Here is a 25,763-nt window from a genome sequence, read left to right as displayed (position 1 = left end):
AAAGTTCCCTCAGCGCTCACAACAAGCAACCTCTGACAAAAGTCCCTCTACTTCTGTTCGAGGTGATAATGATGAATCAGACACCTTTTCGATAGCAACGGCTCATGGTCCTCATGGAATCAGAAGTTTTTTTTTTACTCAATGGAGGAACGTAGTCAGAGAAATGCTGATGAATGTCTTGCTCGAGCTGTGCATGCAACTGGTTCACCTCTGATGCTCACAGGAAATGTGTATTGGAAGAGATTTCTGAATGTTCTTTGCCCAGCATACACCCCTTCCAACCAGACATGCTTTATCTACTCATTTGCTGGATGCAGAGTTCAACAGAGTTCAAGTGAACGTCAGGCAAACCATAGAGAAAGCAGACGTATTGCAATCATCTCTGATGGGTGGTCGAATGTTCGTGGGCAAGGAATAATTAACTAAATCATCTGCACCCCTCAACCAGTATTCTACAAGAGCATAGACACAAGGGACAGCAGACACACCGGTCTCTACATTGCAGATGAGCTGAAGGCAGTCATCAATGACCTTGAACCACAGAAGGTATTTGCACTGGTGACAGACAATTCTGTGAACATGAAGGCTGCTTGGTCTAAAGTGGAGGAGTCCTACCCTCACATCACACCCATTGGCTGTGCTGCTCATGCATTGAGTCTACTCCTCAAGGACATCATAGCACTGAAAACAATGGATACACTCTACAAGAAAGCCAAGAAAATGGTTAGGTATGCAAAGGGTCATCAAGTTATAGCAGCAATCTACCTCACCAAGCAAAGTGAGAAGAATAAGAGCACCACATTTAAGCTGCCCAGCAACACCCGTTGGGGTGGTGTTGTCATCATGTTTGACAGTCTCCTGGAGGGGAAGGAGTATCTCCAAGAAGTGGCCATATCACAGTCTGCCGATATGGACAGCCTCATCAAGAGGATCCTCCTGGATGATGTATTTTGGGAGAGGGTGGTAAGCACCCTGAAACTCCTGAAACCTATAGCAGTAGCCGTTGCACGGATTGAGGGAGACAATGCCATCCTGTCTGATGTTCAGACTCTGCTTGCAGATGTAAGAGAAGAAATCCGTACTGCCCTGCCCACTTCACTGTTACTCCAAGCAAAGAACTGCAGTTCCGAGACATCAAAAAGCCTGAAGACTTCTGCCTGAAGCCCATACAAGCCACAGCGTACATGTTGGACCCCAAGTATGCTAGCAAGAACATTCTGTCTGGTGCAGAGATCAACAAGGCCTATGTTGTTATCACTACCGTGTCTCACCACCTTGGCCTGGATGAGGGCAAGGTTCTTGGCAGTCTGGCGAAGTACACTTCCAAGCAAGGGCTTTGGGATGGAGATGCAATATGGCAGTTGTGCCAACATATCTCATCAGCCACCTGGTGGAAGGGACTTTGTGGATCTGAGGCTCTTTCTCCTGATTCCTCCATCATCCTCCAAATCCAACCAACATTAGCTGCCTCAGAGCGCAATTGGTCCTTGTTTGGGAACACACACACAACAAAGCACGCAACAGGCTGACCAATGCAAGGCTTGAAAAATTGGTGGCCATCCGGGCAAATTTGAAGCTTTTTGAGCCTGACAATGAGCCATCCTCAACAAGGTTGGAAACTGACAGTGAAGATGAGGCCTCAGAGTCTGATGTTCAAGAGGTTGACATTGAGGAGGTCCAGGGAGAAGACATGGAGGCCTGAGAGGAAGACAACCAAAGCTTTAGTTTCTAGACTATCATTTTACAGATGTATGTTGAAAACATTTTTGGGAGATGCGATGGATCATTGGAGATCATTCAATATTCCCTTTCTTTTGTTGTTCAGTGAAATCATCCCATGTGAAGAGTGAACTCATTTAATTAAAGTCCAATTCGTAACTAAATTGTTTTGTTTATATTGGAAGGATTTAATCATTTGCAATTATGTCTACTTATGATGAGGTAAAAGGTTTATATTTCTGTCTCCATATGATATGGTAAATATATCCAATGCAAAAAACATCTATATTTAAATGGTATTAATATTAATTTGCATATATTTCCCATTTATTCCCACAGAAAGTTTCCACCTCTGAATATTCCCCAAAACGTGCAACCCTAGGCGTGACGGGCCGCTCTATTCCCCCCCGGCATGAGAGATCGCTCCCTGAAGAGACCATTCATCTTCACTGCCAGAGCGATCCTCATTTAATGGGACGGAGCTGTCCCTATTACGACCAGCCAGGGTGACCAGCGATTAGGGACGGACCTGTCCAAGTTGGGGAAGGAGGGGACGGGGGTTAGAGGAGGAAGAGGAGGTTCGGACTAAAGTGACGGTTTTGCAAGTTAAATCTAACATCGGCTGACTTCAGCTGAATCCCTAACCTGAGTTATAGCAGTTATTAAATAAAATCGAATGCATTAGCTCAGTTTGAAAGAAAACATGGTAGGCAGGTTTGAGTGTTTAGCGACTAATAAACATTGTCTAATGTCTATATAGTGACGTTATCAATAGCAATTACATTTTGGGGGGATATTCTTAAAACTGTAAAACAAATTTATGACTGTAGAAGTCTGCTGTGCCTTTTGTTTTTTAAAACACACACAAAGGTTCTCCTCCATATACGCTGCCAAGGACCCATCTTCATCAATCAGGTTTGTGCACAGTTTAATAAAAAACGATTGACTTACAAGTGATTTTTTATCAAAACACCATTTATACAGGGAATGCATGCATGCCTGCCCCCCTCCTCACAACCCCTCTGAACACAGAGACCCCCCCCGCCCCCTAGCCTCTTCTGGCCAGGGAGCTGCTGATCCACAGCCGAGGGGAAACAAATTGAAAATCAATGCTGGTGGCACAGGCGAAATGAGAATGTGGCATTGGGGGCTGCAGCCCTCTTAGGGCAGGTGGGGGGGGGCACAGACACCCAAGCACAGGGGAAACATAGTCCCAGATGTCCGCCACTCCCCTCAGCCCTTATTTATTGTTTACAAATGGGCAGGGATCAATAGTTTTAATCTAGAGTTACATTTATTGACTTTGGCCTGTCTCCCCACACCTGGACATTGACTTTCCCCTCCACTTCACACACCGAGTGTAGACAGATCCATTGACCCCACTGTCATGGCTCCAGTGTTGGGGTCTAGCTTGGGTGGGTTTAATCCTGTGCCACTCTGCACATGTTGGGGATGGACCCTCCCAAGATTGGATTTAAGCAACAACTAGGCCTGTGTGTTGTGTTGACCAGCCCATTTATGAACCAGGCTCTGACATGACATGGCTCATTTAGAACTAAGGTGGGTCAGAACAAGCAACACTGGAAACAGTCTTTATTCCAGGTACAGAGGACATGAGAGAGGAGGCTGAAGATGGAGCTGGTCTGGACAGGTGTGGAGATTGAGACACTGTCTAGGATCCAGACAGCCTCCTGACAACTCTATAATGACAGTTTAGTGCTGCACAGACACACAGCCGTATATATTGTAGTCACATAAAGAGAGAGTTGGGGGGCCAGAGAATAGATGAGGATATAAGACTAGCAGAGAGTCAAGAGCAAGTGTATAAACCAGCCTTTAAACACAGCACCTCTGTCCGTACTCACACGTTATAACTTTCAGAGTGTACTGTACATTATACTCTCTTTTAGACACCCTCCACACAGTCATGTTGTAATTAACTATATGGGAGGATCAACAGTGTCCTTTCACAGGTGAAACAAACTCAGCACGTAACCTAAAGTCTTGCCCTGTGACATTCACACTGAGGTCAAACTAATCTCACCCTAGTTCCAACTGTCAAATATACTATGATCTCCTAAGTCAATGATAAATCTGAACTGTCCAGTGGGTTAGGGTCCACCATGCACTTCATTCATGTTGTAGGAGTTTGTTCCTCTTATTGTACTGTACTATTGAGAAAAACGTGTCACAACATGGATACATGCACTTTTTCAGGCCAAATTGTTTGCTACCCTGTCTTTGTGATGAAACAATAATTTAAAGCCTCACCCTATGGTCATGTTAAACACATTGTATTGGGTATACTTAAATGTCATATTATTTAAATAAAACCAAAAAGCATTAGACCATAACCTGTACAGAATGGATGTCATCCTGAACATAGAATTTTGCATTGGAAAGCAGAACATGTAAATGTATCATGTGTATGTACAGTACCATGTACTTGTAATGTTCTATTATGCTATATTTACCAAAGAATCCCTGTTTCTCATTCTAAAAATACCCAATATAGCATTGATGGGAAGCCCTGGCCCTCATTGGAGCTCTAGTGTGGAGCAGGGCCCCACCTTGTGGTCACAGAGATATATTGCCGTCTAAAGAAAGTGGGGTCTTTGGAGGTACTGCAGGGTCCACGGCCAGATCTCAAAATATTAATACACTAATAAATGTTCTCTCTGATGCCAAGTGTGGGAGCTTTAATATTTCCTAAGGCCCGAGACTTGATTAGTCCAACCATGCACTGTGGAAGTCATAGTAAAACTGCAAGAAATTATATTTTTAATCGCACTCGAAAGTAGGAGTTGTGTTCTGATATTATGAGGGGGTCCCTGATGAATTTGCTATCACAAAAGGGGTCGCCTATGCAAAAAAGTCTGGGAATCCCTGCTGTAGGAGATACTAGGTATTCTAAAGGCAAAGACACCAATGGTAACCCTTGTAAGGGCTTTCGCAACATGTTATTGCTTTACCTAAGCCTCCTGTACGTCAAGCTCCACTATATCGATGTTATTAACTGAGCTAGTGTAACCAGACACGGTGGTTATAGAGTCTTTCAATTCAACTTCTGTCAGTTGATCAGTGCAGTCCTGTAGTACTCACCGTGAAGCTGTCCACGTTCTTAAAGTGGTTGTCCACATAGATGCAGACCCTGTCAAAGTCCCTCATCTCCTCACTGGACTCAATGTTCCTAAAGACCAGAAGAGGATAAACTGAACAACTCAGAATCTGATACGCTGAAGTAACTGTCTCTAACACTGTACACTTGTATTTGGGCACTCTCTTATATACACTGCTCAAAAAAATAAAGGGAACACTAAAATAACACATCCTAGATCTGAATGAATGAAATAATCTTATTAAAATACTTTCTTCTTTACGTAGTTGAATGTGCTGACAACAAAATCACACAAAAATAATCAATGGAAATCCAATTTATCAACCCATGGAGGTCTGGATTTGGAGTCACACTCAAAATTAAAGTGGAAAACCACACTACAGGCTGATCCAACTTTGATGTAATGTCCTTAAAACAAGTCAAAATGAGGCTCAGTAGTGTGTGTGGCCTCCACGTGCCTGTATGACCTCCCTACAACGCCTGGGCATGCTCCTGATGAGGTGGCGGATGGTCTCCTGAGGGATCTCCTCCCAGACCTGGACTAAAGTATCTGCCAACTCCTGGACAGTCTGTGGTGCAACGTGGCGTTGGTGGATGGAGCGAAACGTGATGTCCCAGATGTGCTCAATTGGATTCAGGTCTGGGGAACGGGCGGGCCAGTCCATAGCATCAATGCCTTCCTCTTGCAGGAACTGCTGACACACTCCAGCCACATGAGGTCTAGCATTGTCTTGCATTAGGAGGAACCCAGGGCCAACCGCACCAGCATATGGTCTTACAAGGGGTCTGAGGATCTCATCTCGGTACCTAATGGCAGTCAGGCTACCTCTGGCGAGCACATGGAGTTCTGTGCGGCCCCCCAAAGAAATGCCACCCCACACCATGACTGACCCACCGCTAAACCGGTCATGCTGGAGGACGTTGCAGGCAGCAGAACGTTCTCCACGGCGTCTCCAGACTCTGTCACGTCTGTCACATGTGCACAGTGTGAACCTGCTTTCATCTGTGAAGAGCACAGGGCGCCAGTGGCGAATTTGCCAATCTTGGTGTTCTCTGGCAAATGCCAAATGTCCTGCACGGTGTTGGGCTGTAAGCACAACCCCCACCTGTGGACGTCGGGCCCTCATACCACCCTCAAGGAGTCTGTTTCTGACCGTTTGAGCAGACACATGCACATTTGTGGCCTGCTGGAGGTCATTTTGCAGGGCTCTGGCAGTGCTCCTCCTGCTCCTCCTTGCACAAAGGCGGAGGTAGCGGTCCTGCTGCTGGGTTGTTGCTCTCCTACGGCCTCCTCCACATCTCCTGATGTACTGGCCTGTCTCCTGGTAGCGCCTCCATGCTCTGGACACTAGGCTGACAGACACAGCAAACCTTCTTGCCACAGCTCGCATTGATGTGCCATCCTGGATGAGCTGCACTACCTGAGCCACTTGTGTGGGTTGTAGACTCCGTCTCGTGCTACCACTAGAGTGAAAGCACCGCCAGCATTCAAAAGTGACCAAAACATCAGCCAGGAAGCATAGGAACTGAGAAGTGGTCTGCGGTCACCACCTGCAGAACCACTCCTTTATTGGGGGTGTCTTGCTAATTGCCTATAATTTCCACCTGTTGTCTATTCCATTTACACAACAGCATGTGAAATGTATTGTCAATCAGTGTTGCTTCCTAAGTGGACAGTTTGATTTCACAGAAGTGTGATTGACTTAGAGTTACATTGTGTTGTTTAAGTGTTCCCTTTATTTTTTTGAGCAGTGTAGATAATGGAAGTTGATGTCCTGAGGTTATAATAACATTATACAGTCTTTGACACAGATTTCATGACCACAGTTAAAAACCCTTCTACCACATTACCTGCCAGACGAATCATGAAGTTAAACTGTATCTGTTGGTCATAAAACTGAGTCTGGGCAGCATTTGCGGATACTTTTGAAAGTGTCCCATAGAGAGTGTGGCACAGTGATGTCTTACCAGAAGAAGTTCTCCGCATGGCCCATATTGACCATGTAGTCCTTGCCTCCAATCTCCTGGAAGTGCAGGGCGATGAAGCGTGGTTTGTGACTCTGGACAGTCTGTGACAAGATATAGACATCAGGCAAGCCGTTAAACTACCACAATCATGTGCCATAATGGTGGTCAAATGTGGGGCATCCTACTGAATTCTGGTAAGTACATGTTATTTCTTAAGATGACATACAACTTTGGAATTTAACTATGGGTAATGTGTTGGCTAAATAGTGGAAAGTGTCTTCTTCACCTCTTTGGTAATGGAGACAGTATCTATTCGATTTATAAGTCCACCATCCAGGAGGGTTCCTGGTTCAGCCTCAACATGAGAGGATGGCTTCAGGTGTTTGCATGTCAACAGTAAAAATGTGAGAATCCAGAGTGGACACCTGAGAGGGATCCTAAACTCACCCCAAATAATTCTCGAAGCCAGTCACTCTCAATCTCACCCACCTGTGGGTTGAAAAAAAAACAAAAAAAACATTTCAATTCACACATGGTTTCTACCAAAAATAATAACGGAACAGTTGAGATATTGAAAACAAAGGGGATAAACAGAATGGTTTAAATGAGATCCTACGGTGCCATCTTGTCCACCCAGGTTTACCAATCAACCCTGCCAGGCACCTTTCCTATACACTGACAAAAGGCCATGTTTAATTATATATTAGCACTTGACAGTGGAAGATATAAAACATGCATGAGGTAGGCAGGCGGATAAGCACAACACGGCAGTCTTGTCAAATGTTTTGTTGGGACATACAGTAAGATTTATGCAGATTAACATATAATTGTACCTGTTGGTGTGTTTAACACTTAACCTATGCAATTAAAAAACAAATGTCCCTCTGGAATGGTTGTAATATGTTTATTACATAAGTGGCATAAAGAATCAGACTCTAATCTGTAACATTATTAGCAAGCCTGCCTGTTGATGTATACACTAACAATGTGAGATTGAATTAACATGCATCCTTCCATTTTGTTTAATGTCTGTTCTTCAACAAAATATTTCCAGGGAACCTCTGTGAGCTACTAAGTATCCAGAGTACAGTGTGTGTTTGTGTTTCCCCCAGTGCCAGGCCAGAATACAGACTGTGCTGTATTCTCCAGGGCCAGCCGGATGCAGGCCAATCTGCCAGAGCTGTAGCAGCACAGCAGTGGCTTTGCATAGTGCATTTGCATGGCCAAATGACTGCTGCTGCCCACCATGCCCCGCTGCCCAGGCACCATGGCCTGACAGGAGAGCAGCTCATCCATAATACAGGTGTCTGACTGAAGAAACCCAACTGCATGTGTCCCAGGTGACTGACTGAAGAAACCCAACTGCATGTGTCCTGTACTGTCTTTTCCCAACGAATCTTATTCATAAAAAAAGCATGATTAGGCCTAAAACAGATGCTGAGATGCCATTTTATTTGCAAAGGTTTTTATTGAAGGGCTTGGTGTCTGAAACATTTCATTACAGTGCCTTATGTCCATTCCCTTCAGTTTCTCAGGGTGCAAGCAGACAAAGTTGCATGAAAGTTGCTTTGGGTAACTCCAGCCTAAGGCACCCTTGTAAGTCCATCTGAAGTCCTTTCCAAGTAAGAGAAAGTGTTTGCCAAAGAAAGTGAAACTTGGCAACCTGCTGTTTCCTTATGCTGATCCAAACACCATGGCAACCCAAATGAATTTACACAATGCTCTTTAAAAAGGTAGAGAACACCAAGATAAATATGTCGATCTAACATTGATGACTATTAATGGTAATTATATTATTTACATTGCTATTGTTACGTTCCCCATCAAGAAAACCAAAAATGTCGCTCAAACATAAAGTGGGAACTAACAAAAAGTCACTGAACAACAATCAAAACAAAAGAGCAGGGGTTTTAGGCGGGGTTCTGAAAGACACTCATAGGGGTGTCCACTGAAATTTGACTAGCAACAACAACTGGAACCTAAAAGACACCCACCATGAACGCCCACTAAATTTACCCAAGAAGAGGCAGACAAAAAGATGAACCCATACCAAACTTAAAGACAGGAAGCAAACCAAAAATGTGGAACAAAACAAATCTGCAAAATGTATGTTTTTCTAGAACTCAAATAGGGAGCGCAAACTAAAGGTGTTGACCCTCCACATCTCTCAAGACAACTGGAGCACCGGCCAGCCACTAGTAAATAGCACCTGGTCCAGCACAGGTGAAACACCTTCCCACTAACGACATGGCAACCAGTACAGGTATAACACATACGGACTAAAGAGGTGACACCAATCGGTGCCCCCTACAAAGTATTCAGACCCCTTGACTTTTTCCACATTTTGTTATGTTACAGCCTTATTCCCTCATCAAATTACACACAATACCCCACACTGACAAAGCAAAACAGTTTTTTTCTTCAAAATAAAAAACTTAAATATCACATTTACATAAGTATTCAGACCCTTTTCTCAGTACTTTGTTGAAGCACCAGAGACTTGTCCCGAAGCCACTCCAGCGTTGTCTTGGCTGTGTGCTTAGGGTCGTTGTCCTGTAGGAAGGTGAACCTTCACTCCAGTCTGAGGTCCTGAGCGCTCTGGAGCAGGTTTCTATCAACGATCTCTGTACTTTGCTCCATTCATCTTTCCCTCAACCGACTAGTCTCCCAGTCCCTGCCACTGAAAAACATCCCCACAGCATGATGCTGCCACCACCATGCTTCACCATAGGGATGGTCCCAGGGTTCCTCCAGACGTGACTTGGCATTCAGGCCAAAGAGTTCAATCTTGGTTTCATCAGACCAGAGAATCACTTCCCTGACCCAGGCCCTTCTCCCCTGATTGCTCAGTTTGGCTCCCCTGATTGCTTAGTGTTTTGGTACCCTTCCCCAAATCTGTGCCTCCACACAAACCTGTCTCGAAGCTCTGCTCACAATTCATTTGACCTCATGGCTTTTTACTTAGACATGCACTGTCAATTGTGGGACCTTATATAGAAAGGTGTGTGCCTTTCCAAATCATGTCCAATCAATTGAATTTACCACAGGTGGACTCCAATCAAGTTGTAGAAACATCTCAAGGATGAACAATGGAAACAGGATGCACCTGAGCTCAATTTCGAGTCTCAAAGCAAAGGGTCTGAATAGTTATGTAAATAAGGTATCTGTTTTTTTATTTTTAATACATTTGCTAAAACTTCAAAAAACTATTTTCACTTTGTCATTATGGGGTATTGTGTGTAGATTGATGAGTAAAACATGAATTTAATCAATTTTAGAATAAGGCTGTAATGTAACAAAATGTGGAAAAAGTCAAGGGGTCTGAGTACCTTCCGAATGCACTGTACATGTCCTGTACCACCATCACTCTCTGTTCCATCATACCCTCTAAAAAAAAGTAGGCCTAACAATTCTAAACCTAGAGGTGATTTGCACGGTTCTCTCCTTGACAAGTAAAGTTCCTTTAATTGAATGTCCTAGTGACCTTTTGTGACCTCAGCATTCAACACCATAGTACCCTCCAAGCTCATCATTAAGCTTGAGGCCCTGGGTCTGAACCCCGCCCTGTGCAATTGGGTTCTGGACTTCCTGACGGGCCATCCCCCAGGTGGTGAGGGTAGGAAACAACACCTCCATTTTGCTGATCCTCAACACTGGGGCCCCACAAGGGTGCATACTCAGCCCTCTCCTGTACTCCCTGTTCACCCATGACTGCGTGGCCAAGAACACCTCCAACTCAATAATCAAGTTTGCAGATGACACAACAGTAGTAGGCTTGATTACCAACAACGACGAGACAGCCTACAGGGAGGAGGTGAGGGCTCTGGGATTGTGCTGCCAGGAAAATAACCGCTCACTCAACGTCAACAAAACAAAGGAGATGATCGTGGACTTCAGGTAACAGCAGAGGGAGCACCCCCCATCCACATCGATGGGACAGCAGTGGACCAGTGGGTCAGAAGTTTACATACACTCAATTAGCATTTGGAAGCATTGCCTTTAAATTGTTTAAATTGGGTCAAACATTTTGGGTAGCCTTCCACAAGCTTCCCACAATAAGTTGGGTGATTTTTGGCCCATTCCTCCTAACAGAGCTGGTGTAACTGAGTCAGGTTTGTAGGCCTCCTTAAGCCATTTTGCCACAACTTTAGAAGTATGCTTGGGGACATTGTCCATTTGGAAGACCCATTTGCGACCAAGCTTTAACTTCCTGACTGATGTCTTGAAATGTTGCTTCAATATATCTACATAATTTTCCTGCCTCATGATGCCATCTAATTTGTGAAGTGCACCAGTCCCTCCTGTAGCAAAGCACCCCCACAACATGATGCTGCCACCCCCGTGCTTCACGGTTGGGATGGTGCTCTTTGGCTTGCAAGCCTCCCCCTTATTCCTCCAAACATAATGATGGTCATTATGGCCAAACAGTTCCATTTTTGTTTCAGCAGACCAGAGGACATTTCTCCAAAAAGTATGATCTTTGTTCCCATGTGCAGTTGCAAACCGTAGTCTGGCTTTTTTATGGCGGTTTTGCAGCAGTGGCTTCTTCCTTGCTGAGCGGCCTTTCAGGTTATGTCGATATTGGACTCGTTTTATTGTGGATATAGATATGTTTGTACATGTTTCCTCCAGCATCTTCACAAGGTCCTTTGCTGTTGTTCTGGAATTGATTTGCACTTTTCACACCAAAACAAGTTCATCTCGAGGAGACAACGCGTCTCCTTCCTGAGTGGTATGGCGGCTGCGTGGTCTCATGGTGTTTATCCTTTTGTACTATTGTTTGTACAGATGAACATGGTACCTTCAGGAATTTGGACATTTTTCCCAAGGATGAACTAATTTTTTTCTGAGGGCTTGGCTGATTTCTTTTGATTTTCCCATTTTGTTAAGCAAAGAGGCACTGAGTTTGAAGGTAGGCCTTGAAATACATCCACAGGTACACCTCCAATTGACTCAAATTATGTCAATTAGCCTATCAGAAGCTTCTAAAGCCATGACATAATTTTCTGGAATTTTCCAAGCTGTTTAAAAGGCACAGTCAACTTAGTGTATGTAAACTTCTGACCCACTGGAATTGTGATACAGTGAATTATAAGTGAAATAATCTGTCTGTAAACAATTGTTGGAAAAATGACTTGTGTCATGCACAAAGTAGATGTCCTAACCGACTTGCCAAAACTATAGTTTGTTAACAAGAAATTTGTGGAGTGGTTGAAAAACGACTTTTAATGACTCCAACCTAAGTGTATGTAAACTTCAGACAAACTGTATATACTGTATTCTATACTATTCTACTGTATATTAGTCTATGTCGCTCTGACATTGCTGGTCTATATATTCATATATTCTTAATTCAATTCCTTACTTAGATCTGTGTGTATTGGGTATATGTTTTGAAGTTGTTAGATATTACTTGTTAGATATTGCTGCACTGTCAGAACTAGAAGCACAAGCATTTCGCTACAAGCACAATAACATCTGACCAATAAAATTTGATTTGATCTAGAAGTATATCCCTATAATAGAAAACCTGGATTTCCATCTTTCTTGTGTAAATATGTCTACAAGATTACTAGTCTCTAGCGCGACTAAAGGCCCTAAAATGTGAGGCATAAACTTTTCTCCAAGTTTGGAAGGGTTTGTTTAAAAGTATTAGGAGCCATATAAGAAGAAAAGCATGAAGAAACCCCTGGGAAGATAATCATCTGTTTACAGATCTCTTGAACCCACAATGGGATCTGACATGTTTTCAACTAGGCCAGATAGGGCAACCGGAAACATGGTCCTGAGCCACATTTCCATTAGTGTAACCCCCCTCCCCCTCAGTCACAATGACAGCCAAGCCCCGATTTCCCAGACACCACAGCACAAAACTAATGCACTGGTGTTTGCATTTTTCATCACATCACAACCACTTAAAGTATGTCTACTCATATATTATTGATTTCATCCTGTTACTACCACATATACAAATGACTATATCATCAAGGCAACTGTCTCCATGATCTCAACTCACAATACTTGCCTCTTCAAATATTTTAACCAGATTTCATGGAAAATGACAATTAGTTAAAAGAAAACAAGCTGACGTGTATTTGTGCAAACTTTTCAGCCTCACAGCCATTGACAGGGACTTCCTCGGAATGAAATTAAATAAGTAAATGCACAATGTTGTCTAGGGCCATGAGGTAATTGCTTTAGGTAGCCAGCAGATCCAACAAGCATTCCTGTGTAGATTAACACACCATGGAGCCGGCGCAAGATGTAGCTCGGAAAACGTATCTCGATCCAGGGATGACAAACACGTTCCAAAATGCCTGCTGTGGCTTCTGCTACCTAGCATGAGGACCAAAAGGCCAGTTTTTGGAAAAACTACTAGTTGTTTAATCTTCAATTGGAATAATGGGACAGTTCTGAGTACAACGCATTTCTGATCCATGGATTGAGGTACATTTTCCAAGCCATATCTTGTGCTGGCTCTGCTGTAATTTAATCTACACAGGAATGCTGTCCGACCATGTAAACAAGAGGGTCAGCCCCAGGACCGAGTTTGGGAAACCCTTCTTTAGGCTACTGTGCATATTGTGAGTTGTTATTGTACAGCAAAATTAGCCCATTTAAAATTACACCCAAATATGGACAATTCCATGCTGACCATGATCATTGCCTATTTCAGTGATCATGTGTAAAATACTTATGCAGTAAGGCCTACTGTGGTACCAGCATTGTATTGATATGTTGTTAACTCGTAGTAACCTAACAGGTGTTAGGCCCACAGTATTGAAACAATATAGGCATACACATCTAATTGCCAACAATGTAGCCTAGGCTACAAATTATATCAAATCACTTGTTTCTGCAGTAGCTGAGCGGGAGCTCAGTGAATGATAAAAAGTTTCGCACTGCACTTTCGCGGCAATAACTTTAAACGTGTCGTTGTTGCACGCCATCAATTTCCTGTTTGATTTGAACTGGGACCCGTTGTTCCTTGATAGGTAGATTCTCTCCACGAATCTGTCAATATGATGTGAGAACACGCACGCGCCTCAAGAATCATGCCGCAACAGCTCATGATAAATACGGGGTGAGTATAACTATAGACAGAGGACTTTCAGTTGTATAGGCCCATCGAAGTGAAAACAATGTGTCGTCAGAAGCCACAATAACATTAAATAAGTGACTTCAAAGTTTGAGAAGAAAGCATTTAGGCTACAGAAATCATGGTTGTCATGATTACATTTAATAGTCTAAAGAAGTATTTAATGTTAAAAAAATATATTATTTTATAGGGCCTATAATAATTTAATTAAATATTGGATTGCGTGCCCGATGCCAGCCTGTGGGAGTTGAACTGGTCTCTATTCGAATGTAGTTAACTACAATGTTACAGGTAGTAGAATTTGGTCTTGTAACGGTTCTGGTGCTCTCTGGCAGGTGTAGTAACTGCTCACATAGGAATCTCGCTGTTCCACTTGGACATTTTGATTCACCATTCAAAGTGACTTAAAACAGGATATCGTTAGGTGAAATGGTGTTAATACTTACATTGTCGAATAATGAACCAACATTTGCGGTGACAAGTAGAACGTCAGTGTACGTTTCCATGATTACGATCGAATTCCAGAAATAGTCTGCAGGAAGAACTCTTGTACACGCGATGGTAAAATGTTGTGTGTTAACTACAAACAGTTTACTGATTATGGTGGTGTATTGTATAGGTCGCTATAACCTGCCCTTAAGAAGTCGGTCGTATAATTAATTAATCCTGATAATTTATTTCTGCTCTTCTCTTGCCCGCTTTTTGTTGATGGATGGTGTCGTTCGCCGTCTTGATTCTATATCCTTGGGAAGGAGTTATTTCCCATGTCTGCTAAGAAATGGCAGAGCAGGCAGGAAAGGATTTGTATATCTCTCCATGGTAATTGGACTAGGTTCTTAACCGATTTAAACCTGGAACGGTGCATGTGCTGCTTGCGCCAGAACAGCGCGACCAGATCTTGTTGTGTCATGAACTCCGGAGCTCCGCCCACGGCGCTCAGTTTCTTTTATACCGGTATTTATATTTTACAAATAAGCCTACCTTTTACTATGAAAAACCACAGACGCCTAATCCAGACCTCAAAACATCCAAACACCGAAAAAATATAGGCTAGTAGCATTTATATACAAGCTATGGCTAGTGTAGCCAACTATAGGGTATACCTTCTAATTATAGCCCACGTCTGTGACTAGTCTGAGACTGGGGGGAATGATTATGAATGGTTGGGCCTGAAAGCTGTTAGCCTGTCAAATACCAGATATTAGGCTACTTCACAAATAATAAAACAAACTACATAAAAACATTTTTTTTAAACACGTAGCCTATTCATTTATATAGATTGTGTATCATGTTCAATCTGTTATTGTCAGTGGGCTGGCAACAGTTTGCTCTACGCAAAATGTTCAAAGAGCACAAGATAAAAGACCAGGCACTGTTCTGATTAACTACTCCATCAAGCTCTGACACTGCTGTTGTAAAACATAACTGACTCATTTCAATGATGGAAACAAAAGAGCAGAGCTGTGTGATTTAATTGGATTGACCCCATCTCACCATCCTTTATTCGTAACCTGCACCATTTGGATGTGTGCCAACCACTGTCTGTCACCATGCATGACAAGACAGAAATATGTTTGTTTTACACTTATGCTATGATCTTTGAGCAGACACTACATTGACAGTGCTGCACTAGAGCAGCCACACTTTTAGTGATACACTGATATTGTGAAGATCATAATTCTGACTCCACATTCAGCTTTTCACTGACCTCACAGCCTACTCTGTTACTTGATAACAGGACAAACTACAGACCACTTATTATATTGAGCTGTTGAACAATCAGGTCAGACCTTATTTTATAGTAAAGATGCAGTTTAACTGTAAAAATGTAATACCTTTTAATGACACAGTCATGATGTTTTCACTTCAAACAAATTACTTCAAACAGTAGGTTATCTTCACACATTCATCCAAAATAATTCCAGCATCCCAACAGCCACCTCAATTCGCAAGCGGCTGAAACTATCTCACCAGAGAAAGCATCCGAGCGAGCGAAACAGCAAACCTCTGTCTCACTACAGCCAGAAATGAAAACACATAAAATCAGACTTTTCTCAGCTTTATTTACACACAGTAACCCACAATATCCAAGCAAATTTGTTAACTTTTTTTTTTAACTTAATATTAAAACAGTAAAATACCCTATTTGGATAAGTGAACACCCCCCTGAGTTAATACTTGTTGGAACCACCTTTTGCTTGAATTACAGATATGCAATATTGACCCATTCTTCCTTGCAGAATTGTTCAAGCTCAGTCAAATTGCATGGTGACAGCTCACAGACTGCACTTTTCAAGTCATTCCACAGATTCTCGATGCGATTTAGGTCGGGGCTCGAACTAGGCCACTCAAGGACATTCACCTTCTTGTCCTTCAGCCACTGTTTGGTTGCTTTGGCGGTGTGCTTTGGGTCCTTGTCATGTTGAAACGTGAACCATTTTCCCATTTTCAAATTCCTTGTAGAGGGCTGCAGGTTCTCCTTAAGAATCTGTCAGCATTTTGCACTGTCCATTTTCCCTTCTATCCTGACAAGTGCTCCAGTCCCTGCTGAAGAGAAACACCCCCACAGCAGGATGCTGCCACCGCCGTGCTTTACTGTAGGAATGGTGTTCTTTACTGTAGGAATGGTGTTCTTTACTGTAGGAATGGAGTTCTTTACTGTAGGAATGGTGTTCTTTACTGTAGGAATGGTGTTCTTTACTGTAGGAATGGTGTTCTTTACTGTAGGAATGGTGTTCTTTGGCTGGAAAGATGTATTGGGTTTTCGCCAGACATATCGTTTTGCGTTCACGCCAAAAAGTTACAATTTGTTCTCATCTGACCACTTTTTGCCACTTAGCCTCGGAATTTACAATGTGCTTTTTGGCGAAGCTGAAATGAGACTTGAAGTGGCTTTTTTTGAGGAGTGTTTTTTTTCTTACCACCCTCACATAGAGGCCAGATTTGTGGAGAGCTTGTGATATTGTGGTCACATGAACACATTGACCAGTCTTTGCCATAAAGGCCTGAAGCTCCTTCATTTCAGGCTGTAAGGCATCAAAAGGTGAACATTTTGAAAGGGGGTGGTGACTTTCTATACCCACTGTACATGTCCTCTGCCCCGCTGACGATGGCAGTATTATCAGCAGCACCTTTCTTTTTACTAAATGCATTAGGTCATTTTTCTGTTAAAATTAAATATACATTTTTTATTACTTGTTTCTACTGTTATGAGAAAAAAGTATATTGATATGAAATAAATAATTGATCTATTATTAATTATTATTCGGCTGTAAGGATTCATTTACTTTTTGGGGGGCCTTTTGTGTCGACAATGTGGCCTCATTAACCTGGGTACAGCGGCCAGGCAAAACCCCCCTCCCTCCTCATTTCCTTTGCAACTTTGAAGCTTCTTGCATATTTAGCTGCTGCTGAGATGTTAGAAAAAAAATACTAGTATTTTTTTTAAATTATACCCAGTTCCCAAGGCCCCATGATGATGCAAGGTCTGAGACAATTGCCTCTTCTGCCTAATGATATGCCCGCCACTGTCCTTACCATGTCATTTGCTTCCAAGGGGGGCTGCATTATTTTGGTCTTGAACTAGCCTCGGTCTGAATCTGCTTAGAAAGAGTAAAGATAGTTCAGAGTAAAGCACAGAAAGGGGGCAGAGGCCCAGGACCCTTAATAGTGCTTGCTGCGAGTTGCTAAACCATGGCATGGTTTAAACAACCAACCTTTGAGGTTTGCACACTACTTCCTATTGCTCCTCTGCATATTGTGTGCTTTGTCCTGCCGTGTCAATAAATCCCTTTGAAGCCTGGCAGAGCATTATGTTGCCCTGTCCATCAGCAGTGTAAACAAAGCCACCTAAAAGGGAAATTCCCCCTGAAAGGCTACTGAGGCAGTTCCTCACTGTTGGGATGCAGGCTGGGTACTCAGTAAAATCACTCGCAATAATTTACCCTGGCAGAAAGGAGTCCTGGCTGGACAACACGTCCCTGAGTGCATGGTCAGATATTGGATTGATATAGAATATATCACCCTCAAAAGGAAGGTTTTCAATCCTCACAACTTACACTGCACTACTGGCCCACAGCCCACTGCATTATAAATGAATTAACAGTAGGTAGGCACTCTGCCCGCAGTGGACAACTGGGCACAGTATATTGTTCAGTAAGCCAAGGGTTAGCACAAACCTATCAACCATTCAGATCCCCACAAAAAAAGTATTTATTCAACCCAATCAACCATTATTAAAGCAGTACAGCCTCACCCGGCCAGCAGGCCCAATGCTGGCAAACTTTCATAATGGAATGCCAACTTCATGGTTTGAATGCTGATGGAATGCTGATTCTTAGGGGTTCCAGATGTCACAAAGGCCACTCTTTTCAACATGCCTATCCAAGTGTGTTTTCATGTAACACATGATTGGCAAACTGGACTGCATCCTCTCCTTCCTGCTTAGAAAGGAAGACACAGATCATAGATGAAGACCACACACAAAAGGGGACTTGGCTCCCTGAGTATTAGACATGTTCTGGAAAGGGTCTCGTTGAACATACTGTATGAAGGAACACCAAATATCCCATCAATAACAGACCAAGCAAAAGTGGTCAGGTAGCCAACAAAATATTGAAAGGAACCTGGTACAGGATAAAAGGTACGGTCAACTAAGCCAGAACTGGCAACCTTCCTTACCTGAATGCAAGCTTCATGCTTTGAATGCTGATGGAATCCTTCTTCTTATTGGTTCCAGAGGTCACTAAGGCCACTCTTTTCAACAAGCCAAGTGTGTTTTCTTGTATACTAATGAGGAGTACTGAAAAGAATAGCTTGCATTGACAGAGCTCTTAGCATCTAATTTTACATCAATGAAACTTGCACAACTTTGATATCTTCTTCCTTGGGTTTTTATTGGTCAACATTGGACAGACTTTGATCTAAACGTCTATACCCTTGGTACAGCAATGTATAAAGGGATGAGAGAAACAAACAGGAGTTTGAGGAAGGCGATGGCCAGGGATTTCCACTAGGCCTGCACTGCAGTCTCGCAGGGAATCAGTCTAACTCTGCAGCTGTACTTTAATATTCTCCTTCAGGCCCCCTCACTTTCTGGAGTGCATTTGGCATGAGAATTCCCACAGTAGACGATGAGAAGCCTTCATGGAAGTATTAATAGAGCAGCTAGGGAACAAGGCATATTTTTCACATCCATGGCCCGGTATGATATCACGTTTTAACCATGTTATAACAAATAATTAGTAAGTAAACAAATTAAAAGCACACAATGCTGCTTAAACCACAGCTATCGTGAGGTGTTGATGGCAGAGGCCTCAGTCTTTACACAGCTCAGAAAGTATCTTCACGGTAGATAAGGGTGGGAGGCAGAAGTAAGTGTTAATTGAGATAAGGTAGGCTAGTTTAGATGTGACGAAAGTTGAATATCTACTACATTTCAACATCCCCCACCAGTCACTGAGAATGTATATTCTTCACAACAGAAAAAAAATAAAAATAGCTCCACTTTAACATAACTCCCATATTTTACACATGAATGCAATGCTTAAAGGCCCAGTGCAGTCAAATGTGATTTTCCTGTGTTCTATATATATTTCCACATTATGAGGTGGGAATAATACTGTGAAATTGTGACAATGATAATAATGCCCTTTTAGTGTAAGAGCTGTTTCAAAAGAATGCCTGAAGTTTTGGTGGGATGGAGTCTTGGCCTGCCTGGTAACATCACTAGGAGGTAAATTAGTTAATAGACCAATAAATAAGAGTTCTAACCCTCTCTGCCAATAACAGGCAGTTTTCTGTTTTCCACTCACCACTCCCAGACAGTCCTAGCAAAATTCTTGCTTGAGAAATTGCTCTTTGCTAAGAAGCTTTCCTGGTTTCTTTTTGACCATTTTAATTGAAAACAATCACAGTAAGGTACTTAATTGTTACCCAGAAATGATTTGATATTGAGATTAAAACAGCTGCATTGGACCTTTAAAACAAAAGGCTTTTTTCATAAAAAAAAAAATACAATAAAAAAAAGTGAAACATATTTACGTGGCACCTCACCATCTTGGTCGTGTTGGGAACAAGCCATTCAAGCATTTCCCAACATGGTCACAGTTTTCCCCTTCAGTACAAACTTTACAGTACTTCTCTATGTTGCATTGCTACAGTACATCCCCACACATATCTCTTGTAACTTAAAGAACAATTATGATAATAACTGTCATTATTACTATTAACAATAATAAAACCAAAAAAGAGAAATGATAAGAACAAGACATATACATGAACTCAATGAAGGACATACATTAGTCACTCAAAAGACAGTTTTGTCACCATCAGGGAAGACAACAAACCATCTTAGTGAGCAGCTTCATGACACACTGGTACAGTAGAGGCCAGTTCATTGTCAAATCATTAGAAACAGAGGACAGAGACAAGGCCTAGAATGGGCTGTAACAGCAATGAGAACTTGAAATGCCAAGCTGAGGCAGTGACCGAGAAAGCCAACTGAAATATTCCTGACATGAGGGTGGGAGTATTCCAAGTCAAAAACTCCTTTAGACTGTCCATTCTGTGGTCCCCAAGTGGGTCTCTGATCATCTTAAACTCCTTGCATTTGTCTTCAAGAACGACTGCGGTCCTCTTGGGTTCCCACTAGCATTTTACTGTATAACTTTTGTTGCTCCTCTTTGAAGGTGTCTTTTACCTTCCCTCGCTTTAAACCTCCATCCCTACAAAGAAACAACAACATAATTCACAAATCCATTACACCAGGGATCATCCACTAGATTTAGCTAAGGGCCGATTGTTTCTTGAGTAAGGGGTAAAGGGATCCGAAACATAATTACAAATAATTTGTAGACTGCAAATTGACCACAAGAAGCCCAAACAGATATAATATTTGACAAAAACATAATAATTTCATTTAAAATCTCTCCCTTATATGTGGGAATAATTTGGAAAAGATTTCCAAAATTCAAATCACTAAGGTGATTTGCTGGTGTTTTTACAGTCTTATTTTGGGGAACCCTGCACTACACAGTATTCTGTGATGCCCACAAGGTGATACATTAGAGCAAAACTAAGGTGGGTTTAACAATGCTACAGACCTGATATGTACAGTGCCTTGTAAAAGTATTTAACGCCCTTGGCGTTTTTCCTATTTTGTTGCATTACAACCTGTAATTTAAATGGATTTTTATTTGGATTTCATGTAATGGACATACACAAAATAGTCCAAATTGGTGAAGTGAAATGAAAAAAATAACTTGTTTAAAAATATTTAAAAAAATGGAAAAGTGGTGCGTGCATATGTATTCACCCCCTTTGCTATGAAGCCCCTAAATAAGATCTGGTGCAACCAATTACCTTCAGAAGTCACATAATTCATTAAATAAAGTCCACCTGTGTGCAATCTAAGTGTCACATGATCTGTCACATGATCTCAGAATATATACACCTGTTCTGAAAGGCCCCAGAGTCTGCAACACCACTAAGCAAGGGGCACCACCAAGCAAGCGGCACCATGAAGATCAAGGAGCTCTCCAAGCAGGTCAGGGACAAAGTTGTGGAGAAGTACATATCAGGGTTGGATTATAAAAAAAATATCCGAAACTTTGAATATCCCACGGATCACCATTAAATCCATTATTAAAAAATTGAAAGAATATGTCACCACAACAAACCTGCCGAGACAGGGCTGCCCACCAAAACTCACAGACCAGGCAAGGAGGGCATTAATCAGTGAGGCAACAAAGAGACCAAAGATAACCCTGAAGGAGCTACAAAGCTCCACAGCGGAGATTGGAGTATCTGTCCATAGGACCAATTAAGCCGTACACTCCACAGAGCTGGGCTTTACAGAAGACTGGTCAGAAAAAAGCCATTGCTTAAAGAAAAAAATAAGCAAACACGTTTGGTGTTCGTCAAAATGCATATGGAAGACTCCCCAAACATATGGAAGAAGGTACTCTGGTCAGATGAGACTAAAATTAATTTTTTTGGCCATCAAGGAAAACGCTATGTCTGGCACAAACCCAACACCTCTCATCACCCCGAGAACACCATCCCCACAGTGAAGCATGGTGGTGGCAGCATCATGCTGTGGGGATGTTATTCATCGGCAGGGACTGGAAAACTGGTTGGCGCTAAATACAGGAAACTTCTTGAGGGAAAGGATGGCGCTAAATACAGGAAACTTCTTGAGGGAAACCTGTTTCAGTCTTCCAGAGATTTGAGACTGGGATGGAGGTTCACCTTCCAGCAGGACAATGACCCTAAGCATACTGCTAAAGAAACACTTGAGTGGTTTAAGCATTTAAATGTCTTCGAATGGCCTAGTCAAAGCCCAGACCTCAATCCAATTGAGAATCTGTGGTATGACTTAAAGACTGCTGTACACCAGCAGGAACCCATCCAACTTGAAGGAGCTGGAGCAGTTTTGCCTTGAAGAATGGGCAAAAATCCCAGTGGCTAGATGTGCCAAGCTTATAGAGACATATCCCAAGAGACTTGCAGCTGTAATTGCTGCAAAGGGTGGCTCTACAAAGTATTGACTTTGGGGGGGTGAATTGTTATGCACGCTCAAGTTTTCTGTTTTTTTGTTTCACAAGAGAACATATTTTGCATTTTCAAAGTGGTAGGCATGTTGTGTAAATCAAATGATACAACCCCCCAAAAAAATCTATTTTAATTCCAGGTTGTAAGGCAACAAAATAGGAAAAAGTCCCAAGGGGGTGAATACTTTCGTAAAGGCACTGTATAACCCATGTGAACATATGTTCTCAGATGTTTGCTATGGGTTACTCACCATAGCAAGTCCACCAGCCCTCCTTGCCTGGCGATAGCTGCTTTAACCCGATTGGCAAACTGGACTGCATCCTCTCCTTCCTGTTCAGAAAGGAAGACAAAGATCATAGATGAAGACCAGATCGACACACAAAGGGGACTTGCCCATCTGAGCATCAGACATGTCCTGGAAAGGGTCTTATTGCACATATTGTATAAATGACCAACAGCTATCCTTTCTATTGGCTACAGCCACTAATGGGCAAAATTGGCATGTAGTGTAGTATCAAGTACAGTTTGATAAACTGGGATATTGAATAAAGCACAATGCATTTCATGGGCCATGCATCAGAGGAAAGAGAATCATCTCTAAATATGGATTGATCTGCGTCTGTGTGATGCTGTGTAACTAGGATCCCCTGGTGACAGAGAGACTGGAGGCTGCTCCAAAAGCCTGCTCTAAGTACTAGTTTCCATTCAAACAGCAGGTGGAACATTTGATCAAAGGGCAGGGTACCTCTGAGGACCAGTTGGATCCTAGCCCACTGAGTTCCTTCCACTCTGACATTTAGAGAAAGGAAAACTCCCCAAACTTCCCTCCTTCTGCTTTCTACATCAAGATGGGATGGTCGGTCAGTCAATGGCCAGAGCCCCAAAGCTGGCCAACCCCTGCCTCTGAACATCATGTTTTAGAACTGGATGGTTGTACACGACCCTTTCCTGTTTTTCATGAGCGAGGCCTGACCAAGTTCACATCCACACCCGGCTCAAAAGACTCTAAAATCATTATCTAAATTCCTTATACCAAGTCACATACATTAAGTGCACATCCACAATCCTAGCACAAATGGCTTTGTCAAGCTCTGGTTGTGCAATCAGCCTTAATGTACAACCTTTCCCTCAAAGTGAGCAAGACAAAGGAGCTGATCGCGGACTACAGGAAAAGGAGGACCGAACACGCACCCATTCACATTGACAGGGCTGTAGTGGAGCGGGTCGAGAGTTTCAAGTTTCTTGGTGTCCACATCACCAACAAACTATCATGGCCCAAACACACCAAGACAGTCCTGAAGAGGGCATAACAACACTTTTTCCCCCTCAGGAAACTGAAAAGATTTGTCATGGGTCCCCAGATCCTTAAAATGTTCTACAGCTGCACCATCGAGAGCATCCTGACTGTTTGCATCACTGCCTGGTATGGCAACTGCTCGGCATCTGACCGTAAGGCACTACAGAGGATTGTGCGTACGGCCCAGTACATCACTGGGCCAAGCTTCCTGCCACCCACGACCTATATACTAGGCGGTGTCAGAGGAAGGCCCAAAAAGACAGTCACCTAAGTCAGAGTGCTCTCTCTGCTACCGCACGGCAAGTGATACCGGAGCGCCAAGTCTAGGTCCAAAAGGCTCCTTAAAAGATTCTACCCCCAAACCATAAAACTGCTGAACAATTAATCAAATGGCCACCCGTAATATTTACATTATTTTCTTAACCTCTCTAGGGTATGTGGGACGAAATCGTCCCACCTACTCAACAGCCAGTGGAATCCCGTGGCGCGATATTCAAATACCTTAGAAATGCTATTACTTCAATTTCTCAAACATATGACTATTTTACACCATTTTAAAGACAAGACTCTCGTTAATCTAACCACACTGTCCGATTTCAAAAAGGCTTTACAACGAAAGCAAAACATTAGATTATGTCAGCAGAGTACCCAGCCAGAAATAATCAGACACCCATTTTTCAAGCTAGCATATAATGTCACATAAACCCAAACCACAGCTAAATGCAGCACTAACCTTTGATGATCTTCATCAGATGACACTCCTAGGACATTATGTTATACAATACATGCATGTTTTGTTCAATCAAGTTCATATTTATATCAAAAACCAGCTTTTTACATTAGCATGTGACGTTCAGAACTAGCATACCCGCCGCAAACTTCCGGTGAATTTACTAAATTACTCACGATAAACGTTCACAAAAAACATAACAATTATTTTAAGAATTATAGATACAGAACTCCTTTATGCAATCGCTATGTCCGATTTTAAAATAGCTTTTCGGCAAAAGCACATTTTGCAATATTCTGAGTAGATAGCTCGCCATCACGGGCTAGCTATTTTGACACCCACCAAGTTTGGCCCTCACCAAACTCAGATTTACTATAAGAAAAATTGGATTACCTTTGCTGTTCTTCGTCAGAATGCACTCCCAGGACTTCAACTTCAATAACAAATGTTGGTTTGGTTCAAAATAATCCATAGTTATGTTCAAATATCCTCTGTTTTGTTCGTGCGTTCAAGACACTATCCGAAGGGTGACGCGCCCGACGCGTTTCGTGACAAAAAAATTCTAAATATTCCATTACCGTACTTCGAAGCATGTCAACCGCTGTTTAAAATAAATTTTTATGCAATTTTTCTCGTAAAAAAGCGACAATATTCCGACCGGGAAACCCTGTTTTCGTTCAAAGACTAAAAAATAAAAACATGGTGTCGGCTCGTGCACGCGCCCCCAGTCTCATTGTTCTCTGATCGACCACTATCCAAATGCGCTACTGTTTTTCAGCAATGGGCTGCAAAGTCATCATTCACCGTTCTGCCGCCTTCTGAGAGCCTATGGGAGCCGTAGGAAGTGTCACGTTACAGCAGAGATCCTCAGTTTTCAATAAAGAGAGTGTAGAAGGCCAAGAAATGGTCAGAGAGGGCACTTCCTGTAAGGAATCTTCTCAGGTTTTTGCCTGCCATATGAGTTCTGTTATACTCACAGACACCATTCAAACAGTTTTAGAAACTTTAGGGTGTTTTCTATCCAAATCAAACAATTATATGCATATTCTAGTTTCTGGGCAGTAGTAATAACCAGATTAAATCGGGTACGTTTTTTATCCGGCCGTGCAAATACTGCCCCCTACCCTAGAGAGGTTAACTCTATTTCTTGAACTGCATTATTGGTTAAGGGCTTGTAAGTTAGCATTTCAAGGTAAGGTCTAAACCTGTTGTATTAGGCGCATGTGACAAATAACATTTTATTTGAAAGACAACCCAACATGAGACAAACCAGCAAGTG

General features: G+C 42.4%; 2 protein-coding genes across 4 annotated transcripts in view; both read right to left on the bottom strand.

Moving 5' to 3' along the window:
* The window catches only part of LOC106585609 (inositol polyphosphate-5-phosphatase A), a 30,407-nt gene extending 15,500 nt beyond the window's left edge, over nucleotides 1-14,907 (bottom strand). For 2 of the 3 annotated variants that reach the window (XM_014172016.2, XM_014172017.2), the window contains exons 1-4: nucleotides 14,351-14,905; nucleotides 7,253-7,294; nucleotides 6,806-6,906; nucleotides 4,822-4,909 (exon numbers count right to left, since the gene is read on the bottom strand). In XM_014172016.2, coding sequence (XP_014027491.1) covers nucleotides 4,822-4,909; nucleotides 6,806-6,906; nucleotides 7,253-7,294; nucleotides 14,351-14,410 — 291 coding nt within the window. In that variant the 5' untranslated portion in view covers nucleotides 14,411-14,905. Of the gene's footprint in view, nucleotides 1-4,821; nucleotides 4,910-6,805; nucleotides 6,907-7,252; nucleotides 7,295-14,350 lie in introns of all 3 variants that reach the window. The other variant, XM_045707102.1, reaches the window with a different exon arrangement.
* A 3,871-nt stretch (nucleotides 14,908-18,778) lies between these two features.
* The window catches only part of LOC106585610 (glycerol-3-phosphate acyltransferase 4), a 43,977-nt gene continuing 36,992 nt past the window's right edge, over nucleotides 18,779-25,763 (bottom strand). Inside the window, exons 12-13 of the mRNA XM_014172018.2 lie at nucleotides 22,708-22,787; nucleotides 18,779-20,629 (exon numbers count right to left, since the gene is read on the bottom strand). Coding sequence (XP_014027493.1) covers nucleotides 20,521-20,629; nucleotides 22,708-22,787 — 189 coding nt within the window. The 3' untranslated portion in view covers nucleotides 18,779-20,520. The remainder of the gene's footprint in view (nucleotides 20,630-22,707; nucleotides 22,788-25,763) is intronic.

This window comes from Salmo salar, chromosome ssa24 (genome assembly GCF_905237065.1).
Source record: "Salmo salar chromosome ssa24, Ssal_v3.1, whole genome shotgun sequence".
Lineage (NCBI taxonomy): Eukaryota > Metazoa > Chordata > Actinopteri > Salmoniformes > Salmonidae > Salmo > Salmo salar.
Note: the sequence above shows the minus strand (reverse complement) of the source record. Positions and strands in the feature narration are given on the sequence as shown.